Source organism: Lissotriton helveticus, chromosome 6, assembly GCF_964261635.1.
Source record: "Lissotriton helveticus chromosome 6, aLisHel1.1, whole genome shotgun sequence".
Taxonomy (NCBI): Eukaryota; Metazoa; Chordata; class Amphibia; order Caudata; family Salamandridae; genus Lissotriton; species Lissotriton helveticus.
In genome coordinates, this window is record NC_136067.1 from 1,283,916,830 (window position 1) to 1,283,944,303 (window position 27,474).

The 27,474-nt window shown below is 47.0% G+C and overlaps 1 protein-coding gene across 1 annotated transcript in view; it reads left to right on the forward strand.

Moving 5' to 3' along the window:
- The window catches only part of SCCPDH (saccharopine dehydrogenase (putative)), a 345,431-nt gene that overhangs the window by 125,969 nt on the left and 191,988 nt on the right, over nt 1-27,474 (forward strand). Inside the window, exons 5-7 of the mRNA XM_078649033.1 lie at nt 6,610-6,659; nt 9,611-9,741; nt 18,138-18,255. Coding sequence (XP_078505159.1) covers nt 6,610-6,659; nt 9,611-9,741; nt 18,138-18,255 — 299 coding nt within the window. The remainder of the gene's footprint in view (nt 1-6,609; nt 6,660-9,610; nt 9,742-18,137; nt 18,256-27,474) is intronic.

Sequence of the window (27,474 nt, forward strand, 5' to 3'; positions counted from 1 at the left end):
GTCAGGCAGATTTGCATACGCTTTTCCCCCAGCACCTCTCATTCCGCTGGTGGCAAGAAAGCTAAAGCAACACTCGATGACGCTCATCCTGGTTGCTCCAACGTGGGCACGCCAACCATGGTACACCATGTTTCTGGACCTTTCCGTGGTACCGCATCAAAGACTGCATCTCACTCCCAGGCTATTGACGCAGAACCATGGCGACATTCAGCATCCAGATCCGCAACAGCTCAATCTGGCGATCTGGCTCCTGAGGTCTTAGAATTTGGCTATCTCAACCTGCCTCCTGAATGCATGGACATCATCAGAGAGGCAAGGAAGCCCACTACCCGAGCTTGCTATGCCGCAAAGTGGAAGCGGTTTGTCATTTACTGTACAGAACATCACATTGACCCGCTTGATGCATCCATTCCTAACATCATCTGCTATTTGTTACATCTTTACAAATGCAATCTAGCTTACGCTTCCATTCGGATACACTTATCCGCCATAGCGGCTTATCTCCAGAACAGGCAGCATCTCTCCGTTTTCAGGGTGCCTGCCATTAAAGCCTTCCTGGAGGGACTGAAAAGAGTCATTCCTCCCAGAACACCACCAGCTCCTGTGTGGAACCTCAATGTGGTCCTCACTAGGCTGATGGGCCCACCTTTTGAGCCGCTACATTCATGCGAGATTCAGTTCCTGACATGGAAAGTGGCCTTTCTCATTGCTATTACATCTCTCAGGCGTGTTAGTGAGCTGCAAGCGCTCACTATACAAGAGCCATTCATACAAATTCATTCAAACAGGGTAGTGCTTCGCACTAACCCCAAGTTCCTTCCGAAGGTGGTGTCACAGTTTCATGTCAACCAAACTATTGAACTGCCCGCATTCTTTCAGAACCCACAAACAGTAGCGGAAAGAATGCTCCATACGTTGGACGTAAAAAGGGCACTCATGTACTACATTGACAGAACACAACAATTTAGAAAGACACAGCAACTTTTTGTTGCCTTCTCAGCCCAGCACAAAGGCAACCCTATTTCCAAGGCAGGAATAGCCAGATGGATCGTTAAGTGCATTCAGATTTGTTATCAAAAAGCTAAACGTACTTTAACGGTCCCCCCAAGAGCGCACTCCACACGCAAGTTGGGGGCCTCCATGGCTTTCCTGAAGAACATTCCTTTGGAAGACATTTGTAGAGCAGCCACGTGGTCTACACCACACACGTTTACAAAACATTACTGTGTTGATGTGCATTCCAAGCAGCAGGCAGCTGTAGGTCAGGCTGTTCTCAAAACACTTTTTCAGACTTCTGCAGCTGGCACGGGCAGCCGCCGTTGATGGAGGGACTGCTATGTATTCTATGCAATAGAAATGAATTTAGCAGCCCACATGCCTCGAACTGAATATGCTACTTACCAGTATGCATCTGTTCTTGGCATGTAGGGCTGCTAACATTCATATCGCCCACCCTCCTCCCCGGTGCCCGTAGCGGCTGCAGATCCTTCTTGCATTCAATCATTAGCATGGACATCATTTACACTATTTCACTCCATCTCTGCCACAATGGCTAAAAACAATCTGGGGATGGAGTCGATGCCCATGCGCACTGTAGTCCAGGGGAGGAGCCACCTATCTTGTGATACTTCGAAGACTCTTCCAGGACAACAATGTGCAATCATCCGGACCCAACACTAGGCGGCGATTTATGCAATAGATATGAATGTTAGCAGCCCTACATGCCAAGAACAGATGCATACTGGTAAGTAGCATATTCATTACCAGGATCACAGTGTCTTGAGGTCGAGCAGGCTTCTACAGTCAAATCTCCTGAGGAAGGTGGTAGGCCATTGGTCATATCCCTCCACTAGTACATTGTGATAGTCCCCCTCCTGGGTCATGATACCAATTTTTACTGGGACGTGTGTGGCTGCACAAAAAATAACTCCCATCACTGCTCCTGGGCCACAAAAGATGCATCACAACAAGGTGGAGAGAAATATTGTAAGCATCAAGTTGTTGCAGAAGGCAGTACTATACTTTTTTGGCAGTATATTGTCCAGTTCAAAGGACAGAGATAAGAAGGAGCAAAAGATAAAAAAAGGAGAAAATAATATATGGTAACAGTCTGGTAACAGTCTGATAACAGACTCTATGGCCGTGGGTACTGATCAACCAAAATTGCCATGTGTGTCTTCACCAGTACTACTAGTTGCCACCCAAGTCCAAACTGAGTTAGCATGGTGTGCAAAATAGTGATGGATTGGGTAGCGCACCGGAGTAATTACCAGTGGCGGAGGTTAATTCAAACATTCCATCCATCATCTTGTTTTTTTGATACCCCAGGTGTGACTGGTATGCCCAGACGTGGGTCCCATGCTCACGGTGCTACTGGAACAAATCTGTACCTGGCTGATGAGCCCTAATAAGGGTGTAACCAGTGCTGTGTTGCTTGTGTTCTGATTCAGGGAGGACCTGGCCTAGATGTTCCATTGGAGCAGAGTCAAGACTGATCTGCATCTGACTGGGTCCAAACTGACATGGCGGTCGAAAAACGATGGATTGGGATGCAGCCCGAGCAATTGCCAATGATTGAGATTCATTCAGTCATTCCACCCATCACCTTGTTTTTTGATTAATCAGGGGATCTTAAGCGCGCAACTCACCCTTGAGGGTCTCAAGGCGCTGGGAGGGGGGGGTTGCAGACCCTTTAGCCGAAGAGCCAGGTCTTGAGAGCCTTCCCGAAGGTGTTCAAGGTGGGGCAAAGTCTGATGTCTGCTGAGAGCTCGTTCCAGGTTTTTGCAGCAATGTGAGAGAAGGATTCTCCACCTGCTCTGGCTCTGCGGATGCAATGGGTTTCAGCCAATGCGAGGTTGGTAGATCGGAGGTTTCGTTTGGGTACATGGAATTTGATTCTGTAGTTGAGGTATTTGGGTCCGGCGTTGTGTAGGCATTTGTAGGCATGGGCGAGGATTTTGAAAGTGACTCTTACTCCATGGGGAGCCAGTGGAGCCTTTGTAGGTGCTGGCTGATGTGTTCGTGCCGGGGGATGCGAGTATGAGTTGGGCGGCGGTATTCTGTATCGTCTGGAGTTTTTGGAATAGGGACTTGTTTATGCCGGCGTATAGTGCGTTACCATAGTCCAGTCTGTTGGTGATGAGTGCGTGGGTGACTGTCTTCCTTGACTCTGTGGGGATCCATTTGAAGGTCTTGCGGAGGGCGTTGAAGCAGCAGGAGGTGACAGCGTTGATCTGTCGGTTCATGGTGAGGGATGAGTCGAGTTGATGCCGAGGTTTTTGGCGTGGTTTGAGGGAGTCGGTGGGCTTTCGAGGGCGGTCGGCCACCAGGTGTTGTCCCATGCTAAATGGGTGGTTCCGAGGACGAGGACTTCTGTCTTCTTGGCGTTGAGCTTTAGGCAGCTGTTGGTCATCCAGACTGCGACCTCCTGTATCCTTTCTGGAAGTTGAGTCTGGCGGGGTCGTTGGTGAGGGAGAGGATGAGCTGGGTGTCGTCAGCGTAGGAGACAATGTTGAGGCTGTGTTATTGGACGATGGCGGCGAAGGGGGCCATGTAGATGTTGAAGAGTGTTGGGCTCAGTGATGATCACTGTGGGACCCCGCAGCTGATTTCCGTCGGCGCCAGTCTGATTCTTTGGCTACGTCCAGTGAGGAATGATCGGATCCAGTCTAGGGCTGTTCCTTGTATGCCGGCATCGTGTAGTCTGGTGACGAGTGTGCGGTGGTAGACGGTGTCAAACGCTGCTGATAGGTCAAGTAGGATGAGGGCTGCGGAGTGGCCTTGGTCCAGGAGGGTGCGGATGTCGTCTTTGGCGGCAAGTCGGGCGGTCTCAGTGCTGTTGTTGTTTCGGAATCCATATTGGGACAGGTCAAGGATGGCAATGTCTTCGATGAATCGTGTCAGTTCCCTGTTGACTGTTTTCTCTGCAAGTTTGGCGGCGAAGGGGAGGAGCGAGATGGGCCGGTAGTTCTCAAGGTCGTTGGGGTCGGCTGTGGTCATCTGGGAAGGTGCCTGTATTAAAGGTGATGTTGATGGTGCATTGTAGTTCGGGTGCAATGGCGGCGGCAGCTATGTGATAGATGTGAGGGGGGCAGGGGTCGGTGGGTTCCCCTGAGTGGATGCCTTTCATGGTTGAGGTGGTGTCTTCAGCTGTGATCGGCGTCCAGGTGGAGATGGTGGGCTGGCTGGTGCGTCTGGGGGCAGGCCAGCTGTGTCTCAGGTGAAAGGTCGACAAAGTTGTCATAGATGTTTTTGATCTTGAGGTGGAAGTAAGTCCCAAGCTTGTCGTAGAGGTATTGGGATGGGGTGATGTCTGTGGCTTCACTGCAAGGGTTGGTGAATTCCTGGATGACAGTGAAGAGTTCCTTTGAGTTGGTCGAGTTGGCGAGGATTTTGTTGTGGATGAAGGTCCGCTTGGTGGTTCTGATTTGGTTGTGGTAGTCCGTGATGGCAGCCTTGTAGGTGGTGTGGTTTACGGGTGTCTTGGTGTCTCTACAGTTCTTCTCCAGGCATCTGCAGGTGTGTCTGGCTTCTTGGAGATCGGTGGTGAACCAGGGGGCTTTCCTGGGGCGCTGTTTGTCGGGCTTGCGTAGCGAGGCAAGCTCATCCTCGCAGTTGGAGATCCAAGTGTGGAGTTCTCTGGCTGCGATGTTGGCGTCTGGTGCTGAAGTGTGGTTGTTTCGGGTGAAGGTGGAGTTGAGTTGGTCGTCGGTGATCTTGCTCCAGTTCCTTCGTGGTGGGCCTGGGGCTGGTTTAGGTGCCCTGGGTTTATCGACGGTGAAGTGTGCGCAGTAGCGGTCGGTCCATGGGGGTTGCGTTGTGTGGTGAAGTGAACGCTGTTACCTGCTGCGTAGATGGGGTGGAGGGTGTGTCCTGCCCTCTGGGTCGGTGTAGAGACGAGTTGTTTGAGTCCGATGTTGTCGAGGTTCTCACGAAGGGTGATGGAATTGGGGTAACTGGCGTTGTTGAGGTGGAAGTTCAGGTTTCCGATGAGTATGTAGTTCATTGTGGCGATGGCTTGGGGTGCGATGAAGTCGGTGATGGTGGAGGCGAAGGGAGCCCGAGGGCCTGGGGGTCTGTAGATGAGGGTTCCCTGGAGTGTGGATTGGGGCTGGTCTGGGGTGTTCGGCGGGGGGAAGGTTTCACTGGAGACGGTGAGGCGGAGGGTGGTTTTGAGGGCGATGGCGAGGCCCCCTCCCTGCTGGTTGGGGCGGTCCTTCCTCTGGATCTTGTATCCGTCCGGGATGGCGGGGTTGATGTCAGGGGTGGAGGAGGCGTGGTTCCAGGTCTCTGTACCGAAGGAGATGTCGGGTTAGAGAGAGTCCAGCAGATTCCAGATCTCCAAGGCGTGTTTGTGCACAGAGCGCACCTTGAGGAGGATGCATCTCAGGGTGTCGCCGGTGTTGGTTTCTGCGGTTTTGGAGGCCGGGGTGGTGGCGAAGGAGTGGCGGCAGGAGAACTGGCCATGGGTCATGTTTGGCGTGGCCTGTTGGCAGTCGTTGTTTCTTCCGGGGTTGAGTGCTTGTGGAGGCTCGTGGATCCAGGGTTCCTGGCGCTGGCTGCGGTCGGGTTGTGGTTGGGCGCAGACTGGCTTGCCTTTAGCGCGACCGCGCAGCGGCTGCCATTAAGTAGGGGATGGACGTCAGCTGGGAGGCGGGTGTGGACAGGGGGGAGAGGCCGCAGGGGCAGCAGCGTCGGGAAGAAGCGGGTTCAGAAACCCAAAATGCAAAATAGAAAAAAGACAAATACAATGGAAAACAATACAATAACCACAGTAATTACCAGCATTGCCGCATTTAGGCGCGGGTAGCAGGAAACAGGCAGAGGCAGCGATAGGCACTACAGGGCAGAGAGGTGCCTCAAACTCCTCCCAGGCGGAGGCTGGGACACTGTGTATGTGGCGTTGAGCTGCTGGGGAGAGAGCAGGTCAGTGACTGAGGATGCACATTTTACATAGGCATCACATGGAAACCTCTATTAGTGATATAAACACACACTGTCTGCAACTTTCTAGGTTTTTCAGTATTTGAGAATTGGATTAGTTGGTAGTAAGTATAGGCAAAAGTTACTAACATTGGAACTCATGTCAGCATAGTGTAAAGCTGAGTTCCATAGCTTAGGCGCAATTTAATTGCCACTGGTTGAAGGTGGTACAGGTGAGACAGGATGCATTCCAATGGCAGGGTTTGGGAGAGATGTCCCTGCACTCCTTTGCCTCACCATGTCTTGCTTTGACACAGTTTAGGTATGAGTCATATTTGTGCTATTCACACATTCTGGATATGTTGTACAAAGATTACTGTAAATATACGTATTAGCATCCTGGTGAGTAACCTTTCCCAATTTTCCTGTGTTTCATTCTTTGTGGGGCTATTGGCTACATCCAGAGGTATGATTCTAATTTTCAGCACTGAGATGCATTTATGTTTTATTGTTGTTAATACTGGGACACAAGTGACTAAGACATAGTGTGCTGTATTGATATTTTTTTTATTTCAAGACCAAATTAAGTTACATATCTTGTTGGTCAATCAAAGTGCTAGAGAAATTCTGCCCTCCATAAAAGCCTCCGGTCCTTTGCTCACCATATTTTAACTTTTATTTCCAAAGGTACTCTGACTGCTGTTGAAAGTTTCCTGTCCTTCAACTCTGGACCTGAGGTACAAAGCAATGTAATATGGTTTCATGGCCTTATCCCTATTGCATATGTAGAGTATGTGGACATGATATATATATCTATTTATACAAGACCTTGAAACGGAAAATATTTTATAAAAATTCATCACATGCAAATTATAGCAATGGAAGAGTAAGAGACACATATGATGTTTGTAAATACCACTATTAGGTTTTAATATTAACATTGGCAAAGCCTTGTCTTGCACTGTTTCTAAGAACTTTGCAAGATAGGCTCTATACCAGGAAACTGAGAAACTGTACCAAATAATATGCCTTAACACTAAGCTTGCTATCTCTTTTCCCAGGTTTGTACTTGAGAACACACATTATTTGGTTAAATGTACTCTTTATTCGACAAGCCACAATTCTGAATCATGATCTAAAGTAGAACACTGTATAGTATTAAATAATGTAATCAACCAATAAAGTTGCCAGTTTATATGGTTCAAGACCTTGCACGAACTTGTTACTCTGAGCCCTTGCTCGATCTACTTACTCTTAAACCTTAAATCAAGTATTAAGCCTTTAATAAAGAAAGCAACATTTATGTATTTTTTTTGCAAAAAAAAGCAAATTAGGTTTAGCACTTTAACAACTCCTTCACTCTCTGAACTGTATTCTCTCACACAGAATTAATATATGGGATTATTAATAGGTATTTTAATTTAAAGTAATACAATTTTAGCTTTGGCTGAGCACATGCCTGAGCAAATATTTTTTGTTTAGCCATGCAGACCTTTTCTGCTTTTTCACCTCCTCCAATATCAAGATCTGCAGATGGTGGGGGCAGCGTGGCTTGGAGATCGAGGAGTCAGTCTTGAAAAAGAGCTGTAACTATCAAAACACAATGATTGCCTTTTGTTTAACAGCCATGATTTAGCCTTTGGAATAATTAATCTCAGCAGAGATCATCCCATCTCAAAAAGAAAAAAAAGCAGACCACGTTGAAGGAGACTCTACTTGGATAGGATGATATATTTTCTTATTCGGTGCAGTAGCAATTTTGATGTCTCCTATCAATTAAGTGCAGAGAGTATAAAAATAGGGAACATGGTCAGTTATTAATAAGTGTAGATTGGACACCGCCTTCCACCTACATTTCAGGATTATGCACACATTGGATAAATTATATGTAGTCCTGGTGGTATCTGACATGTCTCCATTATGTCAGTAAACATGTAGGTGTATGCCTCATCGTTGCCAGATATAACTGCATGTTTTATCTTGTGTTCTTGCTGTATTTTGTTTACATCCAGAAAACATTTACCTGCTGTTTGCAGTCGTCCCAAAATATGCAAAGATTATTATTTTCAATACCTTGTGCATCACATCTCTTATCTCTCTCACCACTTAAGGCAAAGCTTTTCCTTTCTTCTAAGTTAAGAACTGTGCTGTCATTGGCCTAGGGGCCTACCAAAGTTAGGCTATGTTGTAAAAAAAACGTTATGCTTGCTCCAACACAGATTACTTATATAAATTATCTTCTTCCAGAAGATGTTGATAGCTCCTCATCAGAGTTTTCCCTATTCCTGATCTGGATCATTAAAAAAATTCCAAATGTGGGAACATTATTTCTTCTAGAGCAAGCTTTAAGATCCTCGATCTTGATCTGCATGGCCAAATCCAGGCCTAGTTTAGCAGCATCATCTTCTAATGAGAATACATTATGTTCATCCAGGCTTAATCCACTGCCTTGTGTTTTTCAGCCTGGTCTGGATATATTTTAAGTTGCGGTGCATATCACAGAGTTTGGTGCCAATACCTCTATTCCAAGCTTTTAGTTCTGCAAATATCATGTAACATTCACAGTCCAACCAGATATTTTTGGCACTATGTTTTCACTATGGCTTTACTGGGCCCTTGATTGGTGCCTTCTGTGTCTTTTAGTTGAGTAATCCCAATCTAGATATGCTACTACAGAACCCCATTTCACACAGGGAACCTGCATGTTGTGCAGCTTGGAGTTGGTCCTTTAGAAGTGATATTCATAATGTAGACCACCAGATCACAAATATTCTTAATAATGCAAGTACTGTAACAGGTCTTTATCAGATTGAAGTGATCTCTGAAATCATGCGCTCCCCGCTTTCACTGTGCATGTACGTATCCAATCTGCCTGTTAGAGGATTCTCCATCAAGCTTACAGCTTCTCCTGAGACACTGACCATGCCACATCCATTAAGCAGTCCCTACCGACTAAATTGAATAATGACTGACTCCTCAAGGCATCCAACAGTCCTGAGACTCCTGGTGGTCTCCAACACCTCCTTAGGGGAATCCACCTGCCCCGATTCCATTGCATCACAGCATCTATCTGACCCAGATTTACCAACACATTCAGCAAAGCCTGGGCTATTAGCAAGCAAACTTGGCCTACCTTGTGGAGTCACTCTGTGGTAACGTTCTATTCCCCTTACCAGCTCACATCGCGTAAGTTGGCATGAAACAGGAAAAGCTGGTGAGCCAGACCTCTATTCATCAGTGTTTCATTTTCAGTAGCCCGTTGTTGTGCAGTTGCACATAAACTGGATCACTACTGCCCCCAAAGATTCAACCTTTTTTTTTACATCAAGGATTTTACCAATGACTGATTGCAGCCCATTCTAGCCACGAAGGACCAGCTTGTCTTCTTGCATGCTTTGTCTCTGACCCCTATAAACAAATCTGAAATGGAGCAGAAAGTGAGGTTTTCTTGTGCCTTTTACAAAATAATATCTTTGCTTTGGAACCTCGGTCTCTAGTTTCAAAGGCTATACACAAATGGAACTTTATGAAAGCTGCTTCTTCATTGAAGCGGATCGTGTTCACTGTGCCAAGAATTTAGAAATGTTTTAAAGCAGTTGTTACAGGTAAATATTTTTTCCTTTAATAAAGCTCTTTGTACCCTTGCATAGCAAAAGTGACTGTTGTTTTGCTATTGATACTTTCATAGGGTACGTGTGTTCATGATGGAACGTGGCAGTCAGCAATTCATGGTTTTGCGGACCAGGACTGTTTGAGAAAGTTAAGAAAGCAAGTCGGCTACAAACCTCTTCCAGTCGTTGGTGCAAAGTTGAAAAGAAGGTTAGTGTGATTTCCTGTTGACGTAGCAATTAACATTTATTTGATTGGGCCCATGTTCTGTAGCTTCGATATAGCTAAGTTGACTGGCATGCTGATTTCTTATTTTCTGCTTGTTGTTATGCAACCAAAAATATCAGTTTGCCTGCTATCTTAGGTTTTAATGCTTGTATGACATTACAGCGCATGCGTTTACCATGCATACCTTTACCATCCAGATGCCTTTGCCATGCAGATGCCTCACATGGTAAGCATACTTAAGGTAAGTAAAACCTGTTTGTATGTATATAGTGGCGATAGGCACTCTGTAGTTATAGTTAGGGCCACAAGAGATAGGGATTTTGTTTTGATTTGTGACCCTTAATAACCTTGCACCTGTTTGTTGAATGCCTGTGAAACTTTGCAGACCTGTTGCACCCGTTTAATTGTCGGAGGACTGGAGGTTTTGCTGCTTATGGTCAAAGGGGTGAAAAGAAAAAAAGGGGGTCCCAGAACGAGCTTGAAATCCAGTGCATTTTACATAGATTTTGTATTACATTCTGATAGATACATCTGCCAGTGGATTCCTCACCTTGTGAATATCCCCTTGCGTCAGCAACATTTGGAAATTCTTTCGTAGCTTTGCGCCGACGTGGGTGACGTCATAGAGGCACGGCATCGCGCGCGACTCCGCTGACGTCACCAACACCATATTAAGCCCACGCCGGCGTGATGACATCAGTTCCCTTTTTTCCGCGTCATCGACGCTATCGGTTTTCTAGGGATCGTCACATCACTACCTGTATTTTTTGGAAGTATTTTAATGTTTCCACCAGTTGGGAGGTAATCACAAGGAATTGCTGGTCATCCATCTGTCCTGCAATGGCTATGCACTGCCGGTCCTTTCCCTCCCTCCGGACTGCCCTCTTTCCACCATGACATGCTCTTGAGCATGCACCTTGATTCTGAGGCAGACATCCATGGCCCAATAATCAGAGTCGCCATAACAGTGGTGCGTCTGGAAGAAAGGAGCACAGAATTATATTCCATTTACTTCTTAGTCCTTAAGAACAATGGTGGTTTGAGACCCATTCTGGATATTCACGTTTTAGATGTATTCATTTGCAGGACCAGTTCAAATTGTTGTCCCTGAAACAAGACCTTCTAACCTTTCATGCAAGAGACTAATTGGGCTCCCTTGTTCTTCAAGGCTCCTGTTTCTTATTCCAATTCTTCTCGTCAAAAGACGTTATCTGAGGTGTAAGGTTGGGTCCCAGCACTACTGCATTGTGGGTCTACCATTTGCACTGACAACCGCTCCAATCATCTTTATAAAAGTGCTGATGGTTGTCGTGGTTTCACTTTGATACAAGAGCTTGAATTACCTATTCCCCAAACCTCACCCCATCCTTCCCTCTACAGTACAATATCTGAATTTGTACTGGGAACAGGCAGTCAATCAGAATGGAAGAATATTCTCCTTTTTACCAGAACTTAGGCCGCCACACAGTTCTACTTCTCTAAACTATCAAACTCCGTGGACAAATAACTAGGGCAGTGTACAGAAGCAAGATGAGGGACCTCATCTGGATGAATGCCATGAGCTAGTTTAGGCCCTTTGTATGTGACCGAAACATATTGACCCACTAGAGGGGATGATTTGGCTTATTGTATTCCAGTGTTTTAATCTTGTCAGATGGACATCATTAAAGCTGATGTGGTTTACCAGAAGGCAAATTTAGTATTTTTTTACATTTGCAGGTCCCCTTTAATCATGCAGTAGCATTCGAAAATGAGTAGATTACTTAGCTCATTAGTGTAGGGTCGAAGATCTCCCACAAGGTGGTTGAGAGGAGAACACTGTGGGTTGCTGCTGTGCATTTCCCAAGCCCTGCCTTCCATGAGGACAACGAGGACCGAATATTGGGCAAAAACACAGTGAGGACTACGTGTCCCAGCAGCCCTGCGCCTGGGACACCTGAGGCGCATTTGGCCACTCCCCAGCTTGTTTAAGACTGACCTTCACATCCGCGCAGCGGAACGCGCGCGGGCGTGCGCCGGGCCAAGGGCGGGCCCGTTTGAGACAGGACGGGACGGGGCCACCCCCTTTCGCCTGCAATTCATCGATCTATTCAAGGTCAGTTCTAAAATAATTTGGTTATTCCTGCTGATTGACTTTCACAGTATAACTTTCACTCCACTTGTTTGGAGGAGCTACTGCTACAATCAAACCCTAATGGCGTCTTCTAAAATGGGGAAGGGGAGAAAGCCGATCCCAGGGGGGTCGTTTGTAGTAACCCTGGATCAATTCCTTACCAGGGCTTCTTCTATGCTGGCACACCAAATAGACATTCGTTATCTCTGGATCCAATTTTTGACAAGCGGTCGTCCTTGGGCTGTTTGGCACAGGCACCATCGCCTAACCTGCAAGGATCTGCTGATATTGATTCTTTGGGTGGTGGCAGCGAGGGCTGCCATCAGGTACAAATAGAATCTAGACCTCCGGACTCCCCGGCTAGCGTGGATGTTACATCCCCTGTCCAATGTGCCCCTGCCCAAAAACAAGACTCTCTGGGTCCGTTTATCTTGAGATTGCAAACTCGATCTGCCAGTAGCTCAAAAACGGGTGTTGAAGCCCCTGCATTAGTCTTTAAAAGGATGCGTGGAGGTGCTCCTATAAACAAGAGGAAAGCTAAAATTCAGAAATGCAACAATATGGGGGAAGGCCAATTGACAACAATTATTGATAGCCCAGTTTCCGACCAGCAGAATGAACAAGTGCCTATGATTTTATCATCCCTGATGTTGCAGGCTTTACGGAACTTGGAGAAGACTTCTGGGTCAAAATGGAAAACATATTCACAAAGTCCTGTCTTCCCCTCTAAGATAGACTTAACGCTATGCCTAGAACAACTGTATGTAGCTGCACCAGGGGAGGGGGGTGGTTCTAGAGCAACTGATACCAACGCCATTGTAGAAAGGCCGTCAGGGCGTGCTAATGTAGCCTGCCACTTAACCACGCTGCCTGAAATTAATAATCCATTCAGCACGATTGTACAAAGTGTGCCAGTGGGGGACCACATAGTTCAATCCAGTGAGAGTATTGCAAATAATAACTCAGAAAGGGACAGAGTAAATGTGAACGAGGGGGGTAGAGGGGTACTAAATCTGCAAGTTCTACCCAACAGGAGTAGTACCTGCGATGTTATAGCAACTGAACTAAAATGTTTAGATCTCCCCCCCCCCCGAGTCTGTCCCGTATGTAATAGTTCTTGTTGGGGTTCCAGCCCTGGAGCAGGGGAAAAGGGAGGATTATGGTGACCTCTAGAACAAATGCATCCACTGGCTGAACTCCAATAGGCCTCTTCCCTCGCACGCGTCCAGTGAAATCCTTTTCGCTCGACACGTGGACTGGGTGGGGTCACGGGCAAAAAGTATAAGGGGAGACTGCGCAGTAATTAATTTTAGGAACAGTTGGGTGGTGGACCATATCTGTAACTGGGCCCGCTCTGTCCTGGAACACAAATCCAATCTCTCCCCCTAACCTATTTCTACCCGACCACTATTGGTCCTAGAGAGGGACAGCGCTGGGGAGGTTGTGATACTTTGGGCTCCAGGGTTCGGGTTGCACAAGCTGCCCGGATGGGAGGCAACATTTATACCTCTAGTAGTGACTTGTTTCACCTGAGCAATAGATATAGTGTTCTAGACCAAATAGACTGACGGCTAACCAGTTGCCTACCCCAACACCCCCTGTTGCTGCACAGGGCAGACCCGTAGCCAGAGCAGGCCCTAAGATATATGTGTGCTCTATCAATGTATGCAGTCCCCACAGGGGCCAGCTAGTCAGGGAGGATTCAAGGTGCGTGGGCAGAGGGGGCAGTGGGATTAATATGGTTGATGCAGTGCCTTGAACCTCTCAAATAACAACCCAGGAGGATGTCAATTGTGCTGTATCCCCGGTGGAAGTAGGAAGGAATTATGATAGGGAGACACAGGAGATGGGACTAAGCTTTGGTGTGAATATTGCTGTGGACCCGCTTACCCGGGACGATTGTTCCAATTTAGTGCAACCTGTAATTGAGGTGCGGGAGCCAAAAGAATCTATTAAAATTCTCTCCTGGAATGTGGCTGGGATTAAAAACAAATTGTCCTGCCCAGACTGGGGAGCATTTGTGGAGAAAAGCGATGTTTGTCTATTCCAGGAGACTTGGGCGCTGGAAGATATTCAGAGGAGAGTTTTTTCCACCTTCAGTATATTTGCAACCACGAAGGGTAGGGGCAGACCCTCGGGGGGACTTAGCATCTGGGTGGGTATTCACCTGGGGGCCAAGGCATACAGATCCCTACTGGCACTCTTGATGTGCAGTGTGTCCTCCTAACACTTCCAGAAAATAGACAAACTGCCCTAATAAACATTTACTCACGACCAACCCCGAGTGGGAAAGAGTCTGGAGCTATTGACCAACTTAGGCAGTTTATTTTAACCCTTGATCCAGCAGTCACCCTAATAGTGGGTGGTGATTTCAACTGCCAGTTCGAGCCCCTCTCTGATGCAATCTAAGATGGCCTAGACCATGAGGACCAGCACTGGCATATTCCGGAACCTCAGATTCCGGTAGTTAGAGCTTGGTCCACGCTGGTGCTCCAAATTAACTCCCTCACTCTCTCGTCCTCTCTTAGAGCCTGTAATGGGAGGACAAATTCAGATCGGCCCGGTCGAATGACCTTTAATAGAGAAGGTCACAATTCTATTCTTGATTACATCTTGGTAGAATCTAGAATATGGGTCTTGGTCCTGGACTTCCAGATTCACTCCAGGAAAGACAGTGACCATAACCCCTTGGTTATGATGCTGAAACCAGGGAGTTTGGGTTTGTCCAATCCAGACTTTGATTCTAACTCATTAGATCCTCCGCTTTTAAGAACTAATAACAGGCGGAGAGTTAAATGGCCATATATATTAGGATCCCCTAACAAACTTGCTGACTTATATTATAGGGCCTTGCCGCACTTATGTGATATGGGCGAGGTGGGGGTTGATGCCCCGCAACAAGGTCCAGGGGATAAGCCTTTAAACATACATAAAAAGCTTATCCTGGAACTATCCGATGTGTTTCATCCTGAACGTAGACCAAAGGCAAAACCTGTTCTGGCCCACCCATGGTACAACGTCAACTGTAGGAAAGCTAAAAAGAACTTGATACTTGCGGTTAAAACACAGGATAAGACCAAGATAAAGCAATATCGGCTTTTGCACAAGCGGGTCATTCAGAAGGAAAAGAAAGAGTGGGAGCCAGATAACTGGGAAGACCTTAGAATTGCATTGAAGTCCAAAGATTCAAAATCTTTCTGGACAATTGTTAGCTGTGGGAGATGGGCGGGGAATTTGGCAACTGAGCCAAATATAGCCGCGTCTGCTTGCGAAGCACACTTTGGGGCTTTGTATGCCTCTTCGCGCGATGATGGCCCCGTAGCCTTACTCCCATGCCTCCCCCACGAGCACCAACTGGAGGGGGCTTGGGAGATTACCCCCTTGGAGGTGGAAACTGCAATTTCAAAACTGGTTCCTAATAAGGCGCCCGGTCTAGACAAGCCCCCGGGGGACCTATTTCGGTCTGAACCGAAAATATGAGCTCCTTACTTATGTGTTCTGTATAATGCCATACTTAAAGGTATGGATCCTCCGGACACCTGGCGTGTCGACGAAATAGTCCCCATTTATAAAAAAGGCTGCCCCCTTAAACCGTCTAATTAGAGGCCCATCAGCCTGATAGACGTCACGCAAAAACTGATGGGACGGATCCTCTTAGACAGAATACAGAGCTGGATGGAAGATAATGAGATTTTAACCCCTTTTCAGGCCGGTTTTAGGTTGGGTACTTCTACATTGGATCAGTTATTTAGACTCCAGGTTTTATACTGGAAAACGGTGAGTGTAAAGGGTGGCAGCCTTTACATGATCTTCGTTGACCTGCGGTCAGCATTCGACCTGGTCCTCAGGGACAAACTGTGGAGTGTACTAGACGGACTAGGTCTACCACACTATCTCTTGAATGTCTTAATGAGGCTCCACACTGGTACTTACGCGCAAGTTAGGTGTGGGAAGCACGGCGAATTGTCAGCCCACTTCCCGGTGAACCAAGGGGTGCACCAGGGATGTGTCTTGGCCCCCACCTTGTTTTGCCTGTACATTAATGGATTAGTCAACCACCTCTTTGGAGTCAAGGACATTGACGCCCCGAGGTTAGTTACAGGTCGGGTGCCCGCATTAATGTTTGCGGACGACACTCTGTTGTTGTCCAGGACATCAACGGGCATCCAACGAACCTTTGATGGCTTCGCTGACTTCTGTGCATCAAGGGGTCTGGAGATAAACCTAAGTTTATGATTTTCAATCCCCCGAGGCAGACACGCCTGAACCCCATTCTGGGTGGAATCCCATTGGAGCGAGTTAAAACCTTCGAGTATTTGGGCATCACTTTGGGAGAACACCTGGAATGGGATTCGCAGTTGGCGAAGTCAGCACTTAAGCTAACAAAAGTGGTGGGGGGATCCAGAAATTACATAGAGTGTCGGAGTTTAAGCCTGCGTGTCCAGTTATTGAAATAATGTACAGGCTAGATCGGCAGCATTATATGGGGCCAGACTTTGGGGTCTCCAAAAATCTCCTAATTTAGTTAAGGTAGAACACGCATTTATGAGGAACATATTGGGCCTTCCAGTGAGTACTCCGCTCGTACCTCTTCGCATGGACCTAGGGCTACTCCCTATTGAGTAGGTTTTGACACTACGCCCTTTAACATATTGGAAAAGACTATGGTCCGTGCCTGAACTTGTTTGCTATAAAAACAAATTTAGGGAAATCTGGGACGCACTGAAAGGCAAGAAAATCCCGTGGTTGACCCACATAAAGGCAACTTGTATCAGGATTGGTCTATCGGAGCTCTGGGAAATTCCTGATGTAGCTTGTCCAGAGTTAATCAAAGCTGACTTGGTTCGCCACTATAGGAATTATAATTTAGCATCCCTCCATGCGAGTTCTGAGGGGGGAAGACTGACCACTGAGTTCCTCCAGGTCAAAGTAGACTACAAAAAGGAAGAATTTGTAGATCTGATATACCTCGCATCAGCTAGAAAACTATACATGCAATTCAGATTGGGTACTCTTCCGCTTAGAGTGTTCACTTGCAAATGGGACAGTAATAAGAGTACGGACTGCCCAGCTTGTGAATACCACCTGGAAAACGAAATTAATGTTTTCTTTTTTTACCCAGCGTATCAGGCTGCACGAAAACATTGGGTGTTACCAATCTGTAGAAATCTAGGCTTTCGCCAGTGTGCTCAAGCGTTTAGAGTGCTAAAGTACGATACGCACCCCCCTATTATTTTCGCCGTCTCTCGTTTTTTGAATGGAATGTGGCATAGACGCAGGAAATTGATTTATGTAGCTATTGACTGGTAGGAATCAGTTTGTTTTAACCATAATGCAATCGTTCGATAATGAATTCAATGTTTAATCCGGTTTTATGTTATTGCACTGAGCCATTGCTCTAATTCGTAAATATCTGTATTTTATTATTGTATTTTAAGTGGTGTTCATATTTATTATCTTAATCCTTGTAATGTATGTATTTTCACTATGCACTTTTATGGTCCGCTGTGACCGAACTAAAGTTATCGAATGAATGGTTGAGCCCACCAGTGTCATATATGATGATATGAAGGGCTGCTCGATGATAAAACCTACCAGCTTAAGCTGGCTTAGAGCACATCGGTCTTTTTTCTGTAAAGTCATTTAGACCCACATTACACCTGCAAATAGATGTAACAAAATAATGGGCTGCGGATAATGCCCGTACACCCATAGATATTTTTCTACAATATTCAGGTGGTATAAGGGCCAGAAGTGGAAATAAACAGATCCATGGTCTAATTAGTTTACTCTTCTGATGGACGGGCAATGAGAGATTTAAATAATTATGATTTTGATTAAAATAATGATTTTTTTTTTCTTTTTCATTATAATGTGATCCTCATGTATCGTATCTAACACTTTCAATTGTAGAAATTATATTCCTGACGTCTGATAGTTGGGGATTTCTTATTGAGACATCTAGATAGTGCTTCTAGGAGTTATCATACAGCCGATTTGCTTTGTTAATCTCCTAGTAAATTAAATACTTTAGCCTGCCTACCTGAGCCTATTTTATCTGAACGTACAGGGTATGAGAATTAAAATTACCGTTCTTAAAACTGTGAATCACTTACATTGTTTATGACAACTTGACCTGTTAACAGTTTATGATTGTTTGCATTGTTCCTGTTTATTTAAGATCCAATTTAAGTAGTGGGATTTTTTTACCTCTTAGATTGACAAGACAGTATCACAGATATTGATTTTAATTGTTTCCTTTCAGAGGATCTTTGTTTTATTCGCATGAAATGAAAAAGTATTCCATTCCATTCCTGGGATCAGATGCCTCCGTGGTAAAAAGAACTCAGCGTCACTTGCATGAGTGTTCGCAAGAATCTCCTGTAAGTTAGTAAGAATATGAAAAGTGACCACCATGTGTAATAACGTAGTGACTAGTGTTTACTTCCAACATTTGCCTGGCTATATGTAATGTTTAATTTGTTATATAACTCTCTCACTCATAATGGAATATGTGAATTGCTTCGTTAATGTGAGGCTTATGTTTTCTAGGCAGGATGCTTGTCAATTTTAAGATGAATCTGCAGAAGCCTTCTCAGTCAGAACCAAAACATTTTTTAATATTACTGCTATTACTATGAACATTATGAGGATTCGTATCATTATGTTTATTACTAATATTATTGCTATTACTACTATTTTTTTTATTACAATATTTTTAGAATTTTTCTTGAATTACAAAAGCAGTAGTGGCCCGTCCCCTACCAAAGTGGGTACAGGTAAAAAAATAAAAAAAATAAACTTACATAACGCTGCTGCTGCTGCCACCACTGTCGCCATCTCCTGTGCATCTGATCTTCCTGCTTCTGGCTCTGGAGCTGGGCACAGGCTCCCAGCCTGCGCTGGTGCCCAATGCTGAAGCTTGGCCTGAGCATCGGCTGCTTGCGCTCCCAGGAAGACTGGGAGCCTGTGTCTTCTCTCTCCAGCTTCGGCAACGCAGATGAGCTGGAGAGAGCTTCACTGTGCATGAGGTGTTTGGCTAGCCTGAGACGGCCAGCCAAACACTTCATGCACAGTGAAGGGAGTGCCCACCACTCCCGCACCAGCAGTGTCATCCCCTGGACCCGCCCCCAAGTCTTGTCAGAGTCCTGGGGGCGGGCCCAGAGAATTAAAATGAAACCGGTTTAAAAACGTTTTATGTAGTGGTGTGGAAGGCGGGGCGGCGCTCCACCGCCCTAATAGAGCAGCCGCCGCTGTAAGGGAAATAAAGACACAGGGTGTCACACTATGAGGGTTTAGAAAAGGAAGGAAAATATAAGGAATGCTGGTGGAAGATAAAGTGGAGGAGAGGATAATTGGAGGTCCTGCAGTACTTCCTCAAGGATAATTTTTCCCATCTAACCTCCACGATAACTCGATTGTATTGATGTGTGAGTAAAGTTCACAAAACCAGTTACCAGAAAAAGACACAGCATCACACATCAAGCATCAAGTTCAGTCCCATATAGCAGCCAAAAGTATGCAAAGTGGCTCAGTGGTGAGAACAGGGTGTACTTAATCTCATTTCCTGTGTAACCAAACAACATCAAAGGGTCATGAGGTAATGACATTTCAGCTATTTCATGAGTGACTCCCACTACATTGCTCCGAAACGTTTATATGTTAGGGCAAAGTCACAATGTGTGTGCTGATGTGCTTTTCTGTACACAAACATCATCTATCTGAGTCACGATAGATCATTAGATCTCGCCTTGGAGACCTTTTGGAATCGCTCCAGGCTTTTCTTGAAACTCGTGCATGTTTTGCACTGTTTCCTATTAGTCCTCGTGCATGTCTGGCGTTTACCTTGTGGGAGCGAGCAACGGCACCATCTGTTATCAATTATCGCTCCTGCTGCTGCTCGCTCCCGCAAGGTAAACGCCAGACATGCCCTCAGCGTCTACAGGCATCCAGTATCCTGTTATTAATGACTTTACTGCACTCTTCCCTTGGGATGTGTTTACAGTTAAATTTTTGATGTTGAACACATGTCGGTGCGGAAAGCAACCGTCTAAATTCACGTTATTTCCATTGTTGGTCAGATATTCATTCTACATTAAAGCACTTTCTCGAATTGCCTTGTTTTCAGCACCATTTGTCTTTGCAGCCCTAAGAACAAGGACTTATAAGTCATTTCCTTGATTTGTTATAAGCACACACTGCATGCAAGTGATTTATTTCAGTAAGGCATCGGTTCGGACTTTGCCAGGTTAAAATATGTGGAAATTAAACCTTTTTCCAAACAGACCTCTTACCTGCTGCAGTGGACTCTGCGGCTAGACATCTAAAATGTGTTTTTTACGAGTAGAGACCCTCAGGCATCTATCCAGGAGATGGTAGTGTTTTCCTTTCTTGTGGTTGCAATTTACTTTTCTTGACAGCAGAAGAAAATAACCATTTTGATCAAATTAAAGCTTTTCCAAGCTAAGTGTTTCCTTCACTTCAAAAGCTGATTACCTCAATTCCCCCTCCCTGGCGAGGTGAAGGCTAAACCCGGATTTCTCTTCGGTCTCCCAGATTGCTCTTTTTGTTCATCCTTTATTTCTCTTCTATTGTTTGTCCTGTAATCATCGTCAATGTTCCCTGTCTTTGCACTTTCTGATTTCTTTTCCATCATTTTTTTTTCTCTTTCCTTATCATCTCACTGGAACTTTCCACAAACGTCTGAATTGTATTTCATTGTAATTCTTTTACTTTTATTAAAAACCACAGTTGTCTTTGTTTCCCTGACACCCCTGATTTATTTTAGCCCCCATTCTTGGATTTTCTGCCATACCTAACCCTGTTCGCCACGTCACGGTTCTAGACATGGACATAGAAATGTTAACAATATCAAATTAAATATTTTCATATATTTGCATCAAATTTCCCTTTCCTCCTGCTCTCTTGGTCACTTTCATTTTTTAAGGTCTGGCAAGTGACAGCTTTAACTGTTCATAGCCTCATGTAATAATAAACAAGCATTGGCATAGCCATAGGTCTCGCCTTTGGGACCTGCTGTATAACTAAATACTTATAAGGTCCCAAAGGCGAGACCTATTGGCTATGGCAATGCTTGTTTTTAATTGGTCTGAGGGCTTGCATCTACAGAGGGTGACCTTATATGTGCTATCTTTGTGTCTCATGCCTATGGACGTTTTCCCTGCCCTTGCCAAAATGATTAACCATTGGGCCTCAGGTATTCTGTTCAATTCCTCTTTAAATTTTACTCTGTATAAATCGAAACAAGTATGTCTGCCTGACTGGGTCTGCCTGACTGGGCGTGCGTGACCACCTGGTCAATGGCAGTCAGAAGGGGTGCTCTAGAGGACCTGGAGCCTGAGAGGGAGGCCCGGGAACCTGCCTTAGAGAGAAGAGGTAGGAGGTCCGGGAAACCGGCCCCCGAAGTTCCCTTGGCCCAGGAGGAGGTAGACCCTGAGGGGGATGCCATGGAGCCTACCGGGGAACAAGTAGCTGAACTGGGAGACCTGCCTGAGCTGACCCATTGGCAGCAAGAAGGAGGCCCCTCCAGGGAAGAATTCTGCAGGGAGCAGAGAGAATGCCCTTCTCTTGAGGACTTGCGGCAGCAGGCTGCAAGCCAGGCAGCAGGTGATCAGTCTGGGTCACATTGGATCTACTGGGAGAATGGTCTCCTGTATAGTGAGCCTAAGGTTGCTGAGCCTGGGTCAGCCCGTGTTGCTGGTGGTACCCCAGAGCTTCAGATCCTTCCTACTGGGGCTGGCTCATGATGTGCCATTGGCAGGACAAGACCTTTGAGAGACTTGTCACCCACTTTCATTGGCCCCAAATGCGCAGAGTTAGACACTCATTGCAGGACCTGTCATACATGCCAGGCAAGTGGAAAGAGTGGGAGAAAGCAGAAGGCTCCTCTCCAGCCATTCCCTGTTGTCAGTACCCCCTTTGAGCAGGTGGGGATTGACATTGTGGGGCCACTGGACCCCAAGACAGCCATGGGCAACAGGTTCATCCTGGTCTTGGTGGACCATGCCACCCGGTACCGTGAAGCCATACCTCTGAGGACAGTGACTGCCCCCGTGGTGGGACGAGCACTGATGGGAATTTTCTCACGAGTAGGATTCCCTCGGGAGGTTGTGTCTGGGCGGGGCACCAACTTCATTTCCAAGTACATGAAGTCCCTGTGGCAGGGCTGTGGGGTTCACCACTCCTTACCACCCCCAAGGAAATTGGTTGGTTGAAAGGTTCAACCGAACCCTGAAGGGCATGATTATGGGTCTTGAGGAACCCATGAGGCATAAGTGTGACGTCCTCTTACCATGCCTGTTGTTCGCATACCGGAAGGTGCCACAGAAATCTCTAGGGTTCAGTCCCTTTGAGCTTCTCTATGGGCACCCGGTCAGAGGACCTCTGAGTCTGGTAAAGGAAGGCTGGGAGCAATCTCCCAGGAAACCTCCCCAGGATGTATATAGCTACATGCTGGTCTTCAGGAACCAGACTAGGCGTTTCAGGCAACTCGCTGAGGTGAATCTGGAAGGCAGCCAGGAGGAGATGAAGCGATGGTACGACCAGAATGCCTCTCTGGTCGAGCCTCAACCTGGTCAGAAAGTGTGGGTCATGGCCCAAGTGGAGCCCTGTGCGCTCCTAGATAAGTGGACCGGACCATTTGAGGTTGTGTTGCGCAAGAGTCCAGTTACCTACTTGGTGGACTTGCGGTCTCCCAGGAACCCGTTGAGGGTCCTGCATGTCAACCGCCTTAAGCGCCACTTAGAGAGGTCTGAAGTGGGCATGCTCGTGGCGACAGATGCTGGAATGGAAGAGGAGACTGAGCCTCTTCCTGACCTGTTTGCGGCCACAGAGCAAGATGGATCAGTGGATGGTGTTAACCTCTCTTCCACCCTGAGCAACAGAATGACTGCCGCCAGTTTTCTGATCTGTTCTCCCTGGTACCTAGTATCACAGATTGGTGCTTCCATGATATGGATACAGGAGACAGCTTACCTATGAAGCACAAGTCTTACAGGGTAACTGACCGGGTAAGGGCTTGCATCAAAGAGGAGGTCTCAAAGATGCTTGCACTAGGGGTGATTGAGTCCTCCAGCAGTCCTTGGGCCAGCCCAGTGGTCTTGGTCCCAAAGGCTGCGGCGCCGGGTGCCACACGCGAACTCCGGTTCTGTGTGGACCACCGAGGGCTCAATTCAGTCACGAAGACCGACGCGCACCTCATCCCCAGAGCTGATGTGCTCATTGATCGGTCAGGGGCTGCCCGGTACCTCAGCACGTTTGACTTGACGTCTGGGTATTGGCAGATCGCCTTGACTGATGGGGCAAAGGAGAGGTCAGCATTCTCCACACCAGATGGGTATTTCCAGTTCCGTGTTATGCCCTTTGGGATGAAGAATGCCCCTGCCACCTTTCAGAGGTTAGTCAACCAAGTGTTGGTTGGACTGGATGAGTTCAGTGCCGCATACCTGGATGACATCTCAGTGTTGAGTGTCACTTGGGAGGAACATCTGCGCCACCTCTGGCAAGTGTTGTTGGCGCTGCGGAAGGCAGGCCTCACGATCAAGGCGAGTAAGTGCCAAATCGGGCAGGGTTCCGTGGTGTACTTGGGACACCAAGTTGGGAGCGGCCATGTGGCGTACCTACAACCCAAGATTGAAACCATCCTGGCTTGGGAACCCCCCAAAACCCAGACAGAGGTCAGGGCCTTTTTAAGACTCACAGGGTACTACACGAGGTTTGCAATGAGCGATAAGGAATCAGCACCCATCCAAAAAGTGTTTTCTTAAATGATTTCAAAGGTCCATGACATAAACCAAAGTATATAGTCTTGTGAAAATAAGTCCGGATTTCAATGAAGTTTGCTTTTTCAAAGTTCTTTATTGTGATGATACAAAGTCAGGAAAAAATCCAAGATCACATATGGATTCTCTTCTTAGCCGACGCGTTTCGTCTCACACATTGAGACTTCTTCAGGGCTCAAATATTGGGTGATAGTCAACAGCCAAACACCTTGGTAATGTTTCTTAAATGCGGCAAGATAGACTAAGTTCTTTATATCGTGGTGAAAAATTCGCAAGATTGTAACTCTTACAGGTTCAGTTATCCCTGTCTCTAGTCTGTTTCAGCCTGTGATTGCTGTTTTTTCGTGCTTGGTCTTGTTATACAGAGAAAGGCATGGTCGCCAGCTCAGAGTAACGCATCACACAAAGGGCAGCATCTCAATGAGGTTTGTCATGGGGTATGGCAACATTTTTGCACCCTTGACAGAGCTGACTTTCAGGAAGCAGCCCAAGAAAGTGATTTGGACTGACACCTGTCAGAAAGCTTTTGAGGCCCTGAAAGCTGCCATGTGCACGGGGCCCGAACTCCTGGCACCCAACTTCTCCAAAGAGTTCATCGTTCAAACAGGCGCTTCAGAGAATGGTGTGGGGGCTGTTTTGTCACAGATGAATGAAGAGGGCCTAGATCAACCTGTAGCCTTCATCAGTAGGTGGTTACTTCCACGGGAACAGAGGTGGAGTGCCATTGAGCGTGAGGCATTTGCTGTGGTCTGGGCACTGAAGAAGCTGACCCCATACCTGTTTGGGACTCACTTCCGGGTTCAGACAGACCACAGGCCCCTCAGCTGGTTGATGCAGATGAGGGGTGAGAATCCAAAGCTGTTGAGGTGGTCCATTTCCCTACAGGGTATGGACTTTACGGTGGAACACCGCCCTGGTACAGAACACGCCAACAATGATGGTCTGTCCAGATTTTTCAGCCTTAGTGATGAGAACTCTTAGGAGGTAGGGTAGTTCTCCCCACATTTCAGCTGGAGGGGACACGTGTTAGACCTGGCACCATTGCGTGGGTCTCCCTTCCATTTTTGCTGTTGCCTCATGTGTTTTTGCTGGTGTTAGATGCTTTGAGCACTGTGCCACTGCTGTCCAGTGCCACAGTGCGAGTGCTCCCTACTGGAAATTGATGTATAGATTAGTGGTTCCATGATTGGATATTTGGTTTACTTGTCAGACCCTAGTACTGTGCACTGAATGTGTCCAGGGCGTGTAATTCCAAATGTTGCTAGTGTGCTTGCAGCACTGGTTGTGCCACCCACAGAAGCGGCCTTGTAAAACATGTCTAAGGTCTGCCATTGCAGAGCCTGCGTGCAGTCTAGTACTGTCATGCTGACTGGGCAAGTGCACACACTTGCCAGTCCCTAAACCTTCCCTTGACTTCATATTAGTCACCCCTATGGTAGGTGCAAGGGCAGGGTGCATTGTAAGTGTAAGGAAGGACAAGCCCTGATGTGTGTGGCATGTCCTATGGTGAATTACAGCCATTTTCGTTTTTCACTATTGCAAGGCTACCTGTTCTCCATAGGCCAGAATGGGCTGCTAGATTATTACATGTTTATAATCCTAGCAGACTCAGAGAACATGGTAGAAATTCGAGTTTAATATGCCTGGACTGAGAATAATAAAATACATCTTTTAGTGAAGTTTTTTTTAATATTCTGTGTTTGCAAATACCACTTTTAGAAAGTAGGTATTTGCTTGCCTAACCATTTGAACCTGCCTCTGCGAGGTTGTATATTCCTTTGTCTGGATTTGTGAGTGACAGGGCTGGGGGTTCCAAGAGACAGGCTGGGGCAGCCTGGTGGTGAATAGAGAGATCTGCATTTAGATGGGAGGGAGGAGTTGCACCTGGGACCTGAATAGGGCTGGGCCTTCCCTCTACAATGCTGGCTCCACCTCCTGTGGTGCGTCTGATGTCTCTGCCCTGCACACTGAAAGAAGAGAAGGAAGACTGTCAACAAAGTGCTCCAGGACTGTATTTGCCTTCCACAATGCTGGCTCCACCTACTGTGGGGCATCTGATGTGCCTGCCCTGTGCTGTGAAAGGAAAGGAGAAGTCTGGTAAACAGAGTGCTTCAGAACTGGCTTGAACTGGGCACAGGCCCCTCTCCCCTCAGAGAACAAAGGATTTTTGGCTATAAATATTGGGACCCTGATTCCAAGAAATTAGATCACTTCTGGACTTACAAGACGAAACCTCTGCTGAGGAGAAGGAACCTGAAGAAACTGAGGAGAGACTATTCCCAAGCTGAAGTGCTGCTTGGGGGATTGGCGTGCAGTGGTTACCTGACTGCCAAAGAGAGGAGAAAGAACTTTGTGGACTTTTCTTTCAACTTGTGCAAAAGATCTCCAAGGGCTTGGAAGAGAGCTTGCCCCCTGACCGAAGTCCCAGGACCAGTGGACTTCACCAGCCTTTGTGAATTGCTGCTGGAAACGCTATTTCAGTAGCTGCAGAGGCAGGAAGCTGTGACCGACTCTCACGACCGGCCCGGTGTCCTGTAGGCACCGCATCAAGCAACGTCCGCCTCGAACAACGCAAGCTCTGCGCTCACCGACTCCGTCCTGACGCCGTCACCGAGCCGTAGCCTGCACAGCGACTGGTGGACACCGCGACGTGCAAGGCCTCGCTACACCGACTCGTACTGGTCTGACCGAAGAGGTCCCTGCTGCTGACTCCGAGTCCTGTGCCTGCACCGCAGTTGGGCACCGCCTTGCAAGCTTCGCGACACACCGCCCAACTCGCACCACTGTCCGGACTGATCGACGCCAGCTCCCGAACTCCGGCTCTGTCGCCGCACCGCAAGCTGCAAGCACCGCATCGAAGCACCATCTCGCCCTGCAACACAAGCCTTGGATCCACCGACATTGTCAACGGGCCGCTGCCTGCACCGCATCGAGGGACACTGCGACTTGCAAAGCTTCCTTTCTGCACCGCGACGAACACCGGAACCGGCTCGCACATCCGTGCCGGCCGCCTCAAGTAAAAGGTACTGTGACTGAGTGTGTCGACATTTGAGTGGGCCTGTACCGACGCGGTCAGTTGGATTTGTTAGACTCTGTGTTATTTTCAACAACGCTGTAGCCCGTCCGGGCTACCGACTCGCACAGAACCTTGATTTAAGCCTTTTTACAAGAACTCTTGAAATCTAGTAGTACTGTGGATTCATTTTGTCGTTTATTGGTCTTGTGGTAACTCTATATAAAACATACCTATTTTTGATATAAAACCTTGTGTGGTGTCCATTTGTAGTATTGTCACTGGGTTACTGTATTTGGTCACAAATGCTTAACTTACAACGCCTCTGAAATAAAGCCTTGCTTCTCGTGCCAAGCTACCAAGGGGGGGAGTAGGGGTTATTTTAGGAGTGTAATCCCCCTTACTCTGACTAGAGGAGAGGGTCCCTATTTGTCACAAGTACCTACTTGTGCCAACTAGAGACTCCCAATTCTAACAAACAGTAACATTCCCTACCCACGAGAAGGGACACACTCTAGACCTGGTTTGGACACCTTTCCATCTGTGAGTCTAGTGAATACTACCCCTTGTGAATGGTCAGACCCCTACTTTATTAATCTACTACTCCCTCGAGTGAGGCAAGATTCTGACCCGCCACCCAACTGGAAACTAGTACGAAGTTGGAACAAAATTGAGGAGCCCAGTTTAGAGAGTACCCTCAGAGAAAACCCTGTTAGAAGGCCAACTTTAGTAGATATTGAAGAGTGGACTGAATCCATCTCCAGCCAGCTATCATCTGCCATGAATAC